The 12188-nt window shown below is 41.6% G+C and overlaps 1 protein-coding gene across 1 annotated transcript in view; it reads left to right on the top strand.

The window, feature by feature from the left end:
• Positions 1-9751, top strand: part of SERPINB5 (serpin family B member 5) — a 15210-nt gene extending 5459 nt beyond the window's left edge. Inside the window, exons 2-7 of the mRNA XM_015620029.3 lie at positions 197-371; positions 2977-3114; positions 4053-4170; positions 5349-5491; positions 6881-7048; positions 8235-9751. Coding sequence (XP_015475515.1) covers positions 198-371; positions 2977-3114; positions 4053-4170; positions 5349-5491; positions 6881-7048; positions 8235-8627 — 1134 coding nt within the window. The 5' untranslated portion in view covers position 197 and the 3' untranslated portion in view covers positions 8628-9751. The remainder of the gene's footprint in view (positions 1-196; positions 372-2976; positions 3115-4052; positions 4171-5348; positions 5492-6880; positions 7049-8234) is intronic.
• Positions 9752-12188: the final 2437 nt, after the last annotated feature.

Raw genomic sequence — 12188 nt, 5'->3', positions numbered from 1 at the left:
TCTCCTCTCCTCTCCTCGAGTCTCCTCTCCTCGAGTCTCCTCTCCTCTCCTCGAGTCTCCTCTCCTCCCCCTGAAAGATCAAAATATCCAGTCCAGATACTGATGCCAGCCTTTTTCAGTGCTCTGACCCATCCCCACCACAGCAGGAACTAGAATTACAACCTGAGTCATCTCTCTTTTCCCTTTTCCATTTCAGGATGACAATGGACGCTCTGCAACTAGCGAACACTGCTTTTGCAGTTGATCTGTTCAAAAAGCTATGTGAGAAGGACAAAACAGCCAACATTATTTTTTCCCCACTGTGTACCTCAACGTCTCTGGCTCTGGCATATAAAGCTACCAAAGGTGATACTGCAGACCAGATGAAACAGGTAAGCTGTCAGCAACCTGTTCTGTGGCTGCAAAATTATATGGCAGTTGTAGGTGTCTTTCTTATTAGCTCTTGTTAATCTTCTCCTGGATGTCTGGTTCCCTTGTAAGACAGATTTCGAACCATCCATCTGAATTTCTTAAATGGTTCCACACTCCATGGCCCTGCACAACAAAAGGCTGAAACTCTGTCTTAAAGAAAAATCTTTTCAGGCATGTATAAGGTGAAAGTGGACATAGCAGAGTTCTTACAAATGCACTGAAGCCTTGTCTCCTTTTAGCATAGTGTTTGTGGCAACAAGTCACTGTCCAGATCACTGCATTTTTTAGATAGCTGTTCTTTTCATTATTCAAGAATGCTTAAGCTTTATAGAATTGAAAATGATTTTGCCATTGCCATCAGCAGCAAGAATGTGTAGCACCCCTGTCACTGACTTTTCCCCTTTCTCCCACAATACTGTGAAGAGGAGGTGGATGCAGTAGAAGGGGCACAGTTTCATCCATGTTTCTCCTTACAAGCAGCTCATGATGTTCAAGGGTTTTCCAACATCATGATCCAGCATGGCAGTCATGATTCCATCAGTTTATGGAGCTTACTCTGTGGTGCAGGGAGTCAGCCCTCCAGCCTTGTCTGCTGCCTCTGTGTAAGCAGAGATTGAGCTGGATCCTTTTTATCCCAATGAGGGTCCCCACAGTTTCTGCAGTTACCTAAAAGTGCATGAAATGCAAATTAAGTATGCATTTGCATGCAGATTATCACCTGGCTCTGAAAGACTTGGTACATATTTGAATGTATTTTCCCTCCTTTGGAAATTCCTCCATGTAGTTTCTCATTCACTGAAAGTACCCCTGAGCACAGCCTTCTGTGCCCCTACTTATGCCACAGATTACAGGGAGTCTTGTGCTGTTCACAGAGCTGCACACAATATGTCCATGAAAATCATAGAATAATAGAATGGTTTCTATGGGAAGGGACCTGAAATCCTCTTGCCACAGGCAGAGACATCTTACACTAGACCAGGTTGCTCCAGACCCTACCCAACCTGGCTTTAAAGACTTTAGTGATGGATCTTGTAAGCACTGCACATTTTTCCAAACAGTATTTGAAAAAAATTAATTAAAATTTAAATTTAAATGCTACCCTGAAGCTCCCTCACCATTTCAAAATTCAAGCGTTGTCCTTCTGGTGGGAAAGTTAAAAATATTAGCCTGCCCTTATTTTGTTTTCACTTGTGTCTGCAATTTGCATTGAACCATTCCATAATAACAAGTTAACATGCACATCCACAAGTGGAGCTTTGTTGCACAAGCACACTTGTGTTTCATATTTCTCTGGTGGTATTTGAAAAGTGCTGACTACAGATGCTAAGGAGAGCTTGGTATGCTTTTAAGTGTAATATCTCCTATTTTCCATGTCTATTCTAGCTTCTGCCTTCCCCTGAGTTTGTGCTTGGGTTTTAAATAATAGATACAAAAGGAGACAGATTGGCATCTGTACTCTAGAACATCAGTCAACAGACTTAAGCCAAAAATTCTCCCAGGTAGAGAAGCTGCAGTAGCTTTCTCCTCCAGCCTTGTTCCCAGGCACAGAAGCTTTCTGCATTTGGCATGCAAAGAAATAAAGCTGTTGGAGGAGAAGGAAATAAGTTGAGATGGTTGTTTCTAAGGAAATGGAGTTTGGCTATGAGAGCCATGCTGCTGCTCTGTTGGGAGTTTATTGCCTTTTGTTCCCACTTAGCAAGGATCACGGAGGCCATGGAAGGGTGACTAAGGCAGAGCAGCAATTTTGTCTGTGAAGATGTGATGTGTCCTAGGAGAAAGAGCAGCAGTGATGTACAAGAGGAAAAGTGCCTCCTGTGCCTCATGAGGGAATTTGAGGCAGGTGTGGAGGGTTGGACAGGCTTCTTGTAATGAAACAGCCACCATCAAAGATCCTGTAATAAGCAAGCATTGAAAGTTTAATTTATATTTATAGGGTTATTTTCAAACAAAGGCATAATTACCCCAGTATTTCCTAGAGCTGGAGTTGTCATTCCCAGGAGTTTGGAGGTGGCCATAGGTCAGCAGCCCTACACACAGTTATACTGTGTCTACCAAACCAAACAGTTTTCTTTATCTGATCAGTTTTTGCTGAAATGTCATTTGATATCATGTATTAGTCACAGCAGTCAGAAAACATTTGTCAAGCATTTTTAAAGGTGTAGCCCACTTTTAGAAAGGAGATTATCTGGGATCCTGTCTTAAAAGCTTCAGGATTTTGGATGGGAGTTTAAGTTTGGCAAAAAACATGACTCCATACTATGGAGTTTTAATTGACTAAGTCAGATCCCCAGCATGAACAGCTCTATTGGTTTCTTTGGATTGGTCATAGGAAATAAATGCATTTGGTGAAAGTTCTGGTCAAATCAGGTTTTTAGATTTATGTGAGCATGTCAAATACATAAATGATTTTTGAGTAACAACAGTGGGAGGTTCTGCCATTAGCTAAAATACAAAAAGCAACAGCTCTGGTCACAGACTACTTTTTGCTTAGCTGTATAGAATGTTTAGACAATAATAATAATAATAGAAAAAGATGCTTAGTGATTTATCCTGTTCATTTAACAGGTGCTCCATTTACAAGATGTCAAAGATGTTTCTTTTGGGTTTCAAACAATAACTTCAGATGTTTCCAAACTCAGCTCTTTCTTTGCACTGAAAATGGTCAAACGGCTCTTTGTAGACAAGTCTCTCAATCCTACCACAGTAAGTACTGCAGGAAAACCCTGGAATTATTAATTGCTTGGCCATCATGTTGATGGATTATGGTGTCAGACTGAAATGTTACTTAAAGTTAAATCTTGTCCTTTTGGCTGTTGGTTGACTGGACTCAAATAATAAACAGTATAATATTGTTTGTAGGAGGATGGATGAGTCTGCTGCTTGACCCTGAGCTGCGCAACTCTTACAACACTTTGAATTCTTTGATTAATATGCTTTAGGTCAGCAGCAAGTTTGGTTTTGAATGCAACATAACTTCTATGCCACATCAAAGTGTTTGCATTGCAAGTACAAGTGAAAATGAGTATAAAAAAAAATTGGTGGTGCAAGCGTGTGTCCAGTTCACACACCCAAGTAATTATTGCAAAAGCGTCAGTGAAGAAGGTGACGTTTGGTCTTTTAACTCACAAACTTTGCAAAAAACTGAGAAGGATGTTGGGTTTTCCTCCCAAAGTTGTCTTTGAATAGAGTCCCATGATATTAGGATAATATCAGCCTAAAAGAGGTGCTTCAGAAAACAACATGCTGCAGTGATGCTGTGATCAGATCACCTGCTATTCAGCCTCTGCTACTGCAAAGGCTGGGACCCAGGGCAATAAGTGACTTCCCTGGTGAGGACAGACATGATGGGAGCAGACTGTGGCCTCTATTTCAATATTGCTCAGGCCTGGACTGAAGGTTGTTTTATGCTGTAAACTCTGGCAACATGGTCACTCCTGCAATATCAGAGTTTCTTTACTGCTGATGTAACGCTGCTGGTCTGAAGGCTACCTTGGGAGTGAAGTGCTGGATGCACGTACAAGGATGTGTATGTCTTTGCTGTCTCCTGCAGTTATTTAATAGCTTTCCTCAAATAATAATGAACTCCTCAACTACCCAATGGCACTTAACCAAGCATGACTTTGGTTACTTGTGTCTTTCAGGACTTTGTCAACTCCACAAAGAGACCTTTTCCATCTGAACTGGAATTAGTGGAGTTCAAAGAAAAAACTGAGGAAACCCGAGAAAAGATCAACAAATCCCTTTCAGAGCTGACTGATGGTGGGTACAGCTTAACCTTGGGGATGCTGTTTTCCTCTTTGGAGAAAGATCTTTATCCTTGTGACACCTCTTTAGAAGTAAATACATAGTGAAAGAAGACTAGGCCTTCTATTTGGATTCATGAGGATTAGCAGTACTGACTTCACTGCTGCAGCCCTTCTGAAGGTGGAAATGTCAGATTGACCTTGCATTAGCCTTGGGGAAAGCTGCTCACATTTGTCTGCAGCAGGATGGCTTGGGAGAATGACAGGTCCTGGCTGTGGAGCATGACAACATGTAAAACCAAAACATAGAACCCTCTAATTCCTTTAAAAGCTTCATTGTAATGGGAAGTACTCGCTGGGCTCTGAGTTTCAGGCTGTTAATTAATATCTCAGCTGCTTTTGCCAGCAAGGGTGCCACAAGCAGATGTGGGTCTCTCATTTGCCATCTTGTGGAAGCCCTGGCAGAGGTGACCCCGAGGTTGGTTGCCACCTGTTGCCCTCGTGTGGTGCGAGCATGGAAACACCATGCAGGAGTCTGGTCCTTCCCAGGCTGGCACAGGTGCCCATAGGGAAGCACCTCTCCCTGCCGGTGTAACTCCAAGACAGGACTTGCTTTCCCAGTGCTCTGAATTCAGGGTCATTCATGGCAGTGCTTGAACAGGTCTAAGAGAGAGTGCGTCATGGCATTTGCATTCTCTTTTGAAGTCTGTAGCAGTATTTGGATATTAACTGTATCAGACCAGCATTTTTTGTTATCCTGGTTATTTTATTCTCATGTATCAGTCTAGAAAGAAGTAGCTTCTAATTTGAAACTTCCCATCAAGTCTTGCTCCCCAAATGACAAAGTGTTTTCTCACTTACACCTGTTGAATTTCGCAAAAACTCAGTACCTTCTTTAAGATACTGAACAAAAGCAGGAGATGTAGTTTAGATTACATATGATATAAACCAACAAAACATGTAATTTGGAAGATCTGCCTTGATCCCAAACCCCACATCAAAAATTAAGCTGCAATTTTAAGTAAGTGCTCCTTTTTGAAATTTTCCATTAGAAAGAAAATCTTTTATCTGTGCATAAAAAGATGCAGAACACAATGGTGTTTGGTTCAGTGAAATGTTACCATATTCACTTAAAGAAATAGATATACTGCTAATGCATTGTTGTATTAACTACTATCTTAAACCCATTTACAGGGAAAATGGAGAATGTTTTGAATGAGGACAGTGTAAGTGACCAGACTCAGATCCTGCTAGTTAATGCAGCTTATTTTGTCACAAACTGGATGAAGAAGTTCCCAGAGGCAGAGATCAAAGAATGTCCTTTTAAAGTCAACAAGGTATGTTTGTTCTGGGGAAAAAAAGATAAAAAAAAAGGACTGTTTCCTCTCATGAAAAATGCAAACTTTGAGCTAAGGAAATCCCAAGAAGAGAAAATGAGAAATATTTATTACCATGCATCTTAGACTCTATCTACTCTTACACAGTGTTGCAAGGGTCCCAGACTGTCCTGGGAGAATGTTTAGACAACATGAGCTGAGTACAAGTGGTCAGAAGCAGCCATTGTCTACAAGGTGACACAAATTCTCATGGGTAGCTTTTTCCAAGAGATTGGAAGATTGCAGGTACCAGAGGCTGTGTCCAAAAACCAGCTGAGGTGAAGCACATTGCGTTTCTTGAGCTGATGAAATGTGTACAGTCATGTCACCTCCCTGAGTACATCCCTTAGGTTCCTGGCCTTGTGTTTTCCTCTTCAGAGATGTCATCCCATCAGTCTCCCCCTTTCCAGTCAGGCTCAGGACTGCAGCCCTCTGCACATCAGTCCTGCTTAGCCATGAGGTCCAAGTGAGAGCAGCACCTGTGGCTGCAGCATTCAGGAATCTGTGACCAGTGATGAATATTGTAATCAGACAACTTACAGCCAAGAGACAAAGCTGAACAACATTTGTGAGATAAAGAGATTATATTCCAAATATACACACACACATACATATAGAGATGCATAAGCAAAGTCAGAGTTTCAGGTTCACTGAGAATATTCAGAAATTACCTCATCAGCCAATAGTTCCAGCTAGAAAAGTTTTTAAAATCACACAGTCAACACTAAAATTTTTAAGTGAAACTTCTCAAGATTTTTCTTCTTCCCTAAAGTAACATTTTCCTACTGAAGTTGAATTTTGAACATTTTCATGAACAGAACAGTTTTAAAATCTTCCCTATGAAGTCAAGTGTTTTGTTTGTTTTGTTCTGTATAATTTCATTCAAAAGCAAAAACTTAGAGATTTAGGTAAGGCTGAAATGACTTCTGATTCTGTTTCAACTCCTGAACCAAAATATCAATTGTTGGTATGAACAGCTTCACCTTCACTGTTGAGCTGTGCTCAGTGCTTGACACTTCCTAGCATTACAATGCCCTGTAGACAGTGTAGTTGGCAGCATTCAGTGAAAAGGCATGAAGGGCCACCAATATTAGATAAATTTAATTTTTAAGGCACATCCCCCGTATGTTGCTGTTGTATTAAGTAGAATTCTGTTCTGCTTTGGAAAGCTGCCTACTATAAAAAGCCAAGAGAGTCTCTCACTGCTGCTTTCATTGCCTATGAAAGCCAACAAATTCTCTGGTGGTAACTCAATGTATCCCTTCCATGCAAGCTTACAAACTTTCCTCTGTCACCATCTTATCTGTGCATTAAAAGGAATGATTGATTGTTTCCTCTTACGTTTTGCAGACTGAAACTAAGCCAGTGCAGATGATGAATCTGGAAGCTACTTTTTGCCTGGGCTATGTAAAAGATTTAAATGTTGCCATCCTTGAGCTCCCATGCCTTAACAAACATATAAGCATGCTCATTCTCCTGCCCAAAGAGATCGAAGATGAGACCACTGGCTTGGAGAAGGTGAGAGAGAAAAGGAGAATTGCTATGATATTTCCCTTGGAAATAGCCCATATAATGCCATACGTTTATGGAAGGCTTTTGTTATTTAGAAGCAATGAGGAAATAAAAAGTAACTTGTGAATTTACCATCTCATTCTGCTTCTCTGTTCCTCCTCATATTTGTGGCATTGTTTTCACTGTGTCCAGTTGTGGGGTTGTAAATGAGGCTTTGTTCTAGATAGGGAGTGCACAGAAGACAGTGCAAAGTGGAGAAAGTGCCCTTATTTCTGATTATTTCCTTATTGTTTTTCAATTGACACGTGTCCAGGATTTATTTTACTAAGGTCTTACACTTCTCTGAGTTTTTATTTTGAGCAGAGGTGTCTGCAAATGAGCCGTTTTTTATTACAATTGCACATAAATGTAATAAGGCATTTCCTTAAGATCAACAATTCTTATGTCATTTTTCTATGAAAATTTTACTATATATTTCCACCCCTCTTCAAAGGTTTATTAAGGACTAAGTAATTAATAATATTAATTAATAGTTATTAATTAAAAGTTATTTAAGGATTAAAAGACTGATGATCACTCATGTCTCCTTTGTAATTTGCTGCAACTGGCCACAGATTTTAAAGGCAGGAAGAATCTGTCTGTGCAGCTGTAATATATGTTTATATGTTGGAGTAAATTACAGAACACACCTATCATAAAATGCAAGTGATTTTTTGTGGCCCCACATTCTGCCTCCTCCCTTTCCAGTTTTAAAAAAATTGCTTGAACAGCTGCATGTTTGATTGAGATCTGGATTTTGTGTCCCAAATACCAGCAATTTCATTACTCTGCAGGGTCAGGAATAAAGACTTTTGGATCTCTGCCAGTTGGCCAGGGGTAACCTGGGTAGGGACTGTCTTCCTCAGGTTCCTTCATATGGCTGTCGAGGTGATTGCTTACCAAAACCTTGCCAGAGCATGCACATGCAGAAGAGTTGCTCCAGAGGCCTGTCCTGTGGATTAAATCATACTTGAGTCAATATAACTGAGAGTATGTTAAGCCTGAATGTTACGGTTGTGAATTCAAAAACAAAAATTGTCCTTGGACTTTATTTTTTGGAGTCTTGATCCTATGTGAGAAGTTCAGGAATGGTCTTCTCCTTTCACTTTCCTTGTACTGCTCACTAATATCTTTTGTTCATTTTTGTCTTCAGCTGGAAAAGGCACTGACCCCTGAGACATTGTTACAGTGGACGAATCCCAGCATGATGGCCAATACCAAAGTGAATGTATTTCTTCCAAAGTTTAGTGTGGAAGGTGACTATGACCTAAAGCCACTTCTGGAAAGCCTGGGAATGACAAATATCTTCAACGAAAGCGCATCAGATTTCTCTGAGATGTGTGATACAAAAGGTGTGGTTGTGTCAAAGATCATCCACAAGGTCTCCTTGGAAGTAAATGAACAAGGTGGCGACTCCCGAGAGGTACCAGGATATCGGATTCTGCAACACAAAGATGAATTTAAAGCTGACCATCCATTTATCTTTTTGTTTAGACACAACAAAACTCGCAATGTGATTCTTTCAGGCCGATTCTGTTCTCCTTAAGCGGGGCACATTCATTACAAAAAAAGCACAATTACACATTCGTGGTGATGCACACTCCTGTAAAGCTTTTCTTCCCGACTATCACCTTTGACAGGAAATAGAAGAGGTTTGTGTATTGGCTGAGTAATACAATGTACTCTACATATGCAGCAGAACTAGTTTCTCTCCTTTTGTTTCCTCCCATTTAGCGGAATAATTTCCACTGTGAAGAGCACACCATATTTTATTCAGAAGTATCCCAGCTTCAGCAACAAGAACATTTTGTTCCTCTGTGACACTTTTTTCCCCAAATGAAGTGAACTGAGAGCCTGATTTAAGATAGCCCAGGAACTGGAAAGGGCTCCAGGAGGAAGAGCTGCATACCTGCTCCCTAGTGAAACCTCTCTCCCTCATGAGTCACACTCTCTGGATTCCTAATGCCTAAAAGGGGAAATACGGACATGTGGTATGATAGCTCTCCCCCTGAACCTGGCCACACTCTGGTGGACCAGGGTGCCCGACCAGACCCTGCCAGCACCCAGTGAAGCAGTGCACAAGTTCTGCAGCATAGCTACAACAGTTCATGCTGGCATCAGAATTTGCATCTGTGCAGCAGCAGCCACACTGAGGCCTATAGACACCAGAGGCAAAAACCATGGGGACGGTATGTGTCCCCAGAAGACTCTTCAGCATGAAGTTCCCAGGAGTTTGAACTCTGCTGTGTGGCCTTTTTTGACTCATTCCCTTCAGACATGGAAGATGGGACAATTTCACTGCAGCTACGAGGAGCCTTGTTGTATATATCCTAAGGAAAAGAACATTATGCAAATCAAGGATAGAACACAGTTGGATTAATGCTGGAAGTGCCACACTTTTCACGCCCAGATTATCTCCCATTTCTAGCTCTGGATTCAGCATTAAGGAAATTCCTTACAGTTACTTAATGTCTAAAGCATGAGAAAGAAATAAGGACTTCAACTTGAGTGAAATTAACATTGTAATTACTAGTCTTCAAATTCCACATGAGATTATGGTAATCAGATTTCACTTCTATCTAAAGACTGCCTGCTGCATATGTTCAGTACTCGTTTACCTAATTACTGTTCAGAATAAAGCACTATAAAATCTGTGTCAAATGTACAATACCTCTAGTGTCAGTCTGTGTGTTCATTGAAAGTGTCAGTGTTCATTTCTGACTTCCAATAAATTACAGGAATGGAAATAAGCAGATTCACTTAGGCCACAAAGTCAAAATAACAAAAAAAGCAACTAAGTGAATGTCTGGATTGCCCTTCTGAGCCATATGATGATAGTTCCCAGTAAGGATTATGTTACTAGGTGGTCAGGATACATGCAGAATTCAATTATGTATCCTAAAAAGATATTTTTACTTGAGAAATCCTCTTGGTGCCTCAGGTCTGAAAGAAACTGGAAAGAGGTCTCTAAATGAGAATATGCAACAACCCCTAATATGCATACTTTCAACATCAGAGCACTGGTTATTGTGAATTTAGAGACAGGTTCTGTTTTGATTCTTGAACTTAACAACCCATGAGAGGCCTTTAGTCACAATAATTCAATAGTCCCCTTGGAGGGCCTTTAATGGTTTCTAATGCATTTTAATATCAGAGGGTTAACGGGGGTCTTTGGCCCATATCTTTGAGGGTACCGAAGAGACAAACTTTGAACAAAAACAATGGGAGGTGAGACCCTGCAGATCTCTGGAGGGCTTTGCTGATAACCATCAGATGTTTTGAGACAAGGATAGTGGTCAGAAAAATGAAAGATACAACAATTAACGTGAGCCCATCCTGTCTGAGAAGGACTTAGGTGCAAAGATCTTTACTGGCTGAACTTCAGTGATACCTGAATGACTGGTAATGATTGATACACCCCATCATTGGAGGCTGGGGCCAGATGTACGCAGGGCTGTTGTCACTGTGGCTTCTACTGGTTCTCCTGTGGGAGGTGGGTGAGGACATTGTGCATGGGGTTGATGGCTGAGCAGCTGCACAGGCAGCCCATGCTTAGAGAAGAGGCACTGGTTGCCTCTAGTCTGTACACTTTGTGTTTGGGCACTGACTCTTTGTCAGGTGGTTCCAGTTGTCCAGCGGGCCATTTCACACTTACTGCTACACCTCTGCTGGTCCGCTAGACTGATGAAAACCTCTGGCAGATTGTCCCAACCCTTTTTACCTTCCTGGATGAGATTTCCTAAAGGAGAAAAGCTCAGACATCGCTTTCTCAACTTTTTCAGGTTCTGAAAACATTCCAGTTCAGGAGCCAGTCTTCATTTAATGGAGGCTGTAGTCTGTTTAAATGCTGATCAGAGCATTTGGCATATCTCCGCAAATTTATGGTAGCATTCTTCTCCTTGTGATAGCTTGGCCAGGAAGGGTTATCCCATGAAAGCAGAGAGAAACACTGCTTCAGGGTGGGGCCTGTCTTTCTCCACCTGCTGACTAATTCCAAGGTATCCCAGCCTGTGCAAGGCAAGCAGATATTAGAGATACAAAGCTGTCTTGGCCCACATAAAGCAAACTCATTTATTGGTCATTTATGAACAGGGTGGCTTGCCTATGAAAACCTCAGGCTCATTTCTCACTTCTGCCTCTTCTCTCTGCCAGTCCCAGTGTGAAGTTTTTCCACCTCGCAGCACATGAGGGAGAAATATCCATGAGGCTCCTGCTGCTGTGAGAAACCATGTCACAGTCTACTTCTACCCACTGCTGGCCTCTGGGACAGAAATTGGGCAAGAAATTGCATGGGAGGTCATGGGAAAGCGTGTGTGGGAGTTGGTGTGTAGGAGCTCCTGTGTGCTGGAAGGTGCTGCACACATTGGAGAGTGAGCATAGCTGAGGGCTTGCTCAGATCAACCAGGTGCTCCACCTCACCTTTCAACAGGGCATTACTCCCCAGTGATGGATGATGCCCCTGATGGAAAGCAGCAGGCTGTGGCTGGCTTTGGCTTGCAAACTGCAGGGCTGTGTGCCTGCTCACCTCATCGCTTGCTCACCTGCACAGCCACTGCCTGCTCCTTACTCCCAGCATTTGCCTGAGAAGAGACACGTCCTAATGTCTTGTGGTAGCAAAAGTGGTTTGTGGGGAAGTTCTGAAAGTTGAAAAATGCAACTTAGGGCAAATTTGCCCCACTGGAAAAGCAGTACATTTGTGTGAATATACTGTCCTAAGGGCCCAGAGAAGACTGAATTTTCACCTACATTGACATTTCCTGAGGCAAAGCAGTTAAGTGGATGTCAGGGAAGCTCTGAGGGAATATATGACAGAGCAAGCAAAATAAATCAGTGGAGGGATGATGTCAATATAGGAGGAAGGGAGAAAGCACACAAATTGGAAGAAGGAAAGTCTTGCAACATACTCAAAAATACTTAGGTTGTCACTGAAAAGGAGCTTGGACTAGAAAAGTACCAGAATATACATGGTAAGGCAACATTCACAAATAAATAAATTTTAAAAGCAGAGAAAGAAAGGAAGAAAGGGGAAGAAAGGAAGAGAGCAAATGGAAGAAAGAAAGAAGGAAAGAAAGGAAAGAAGAAAGAGAGAAAGAGAGAGAAAGAAAGA

Source organism: Parus major, chromosome 2 (assembly GCF_001522545.3).
Source record: "Parus major isolate Abel chromosome 2, Parus_major1.1, whole genome shotgun sequence".
Lineage (NCBI taxonomy): Eukaryota > Metazoa > Chordata > Aves > Passeriformes > Paridae > Parus > Parus major.
This window is presented reverse-complemented; position numbering and strand designations above follow the sequence as displayed.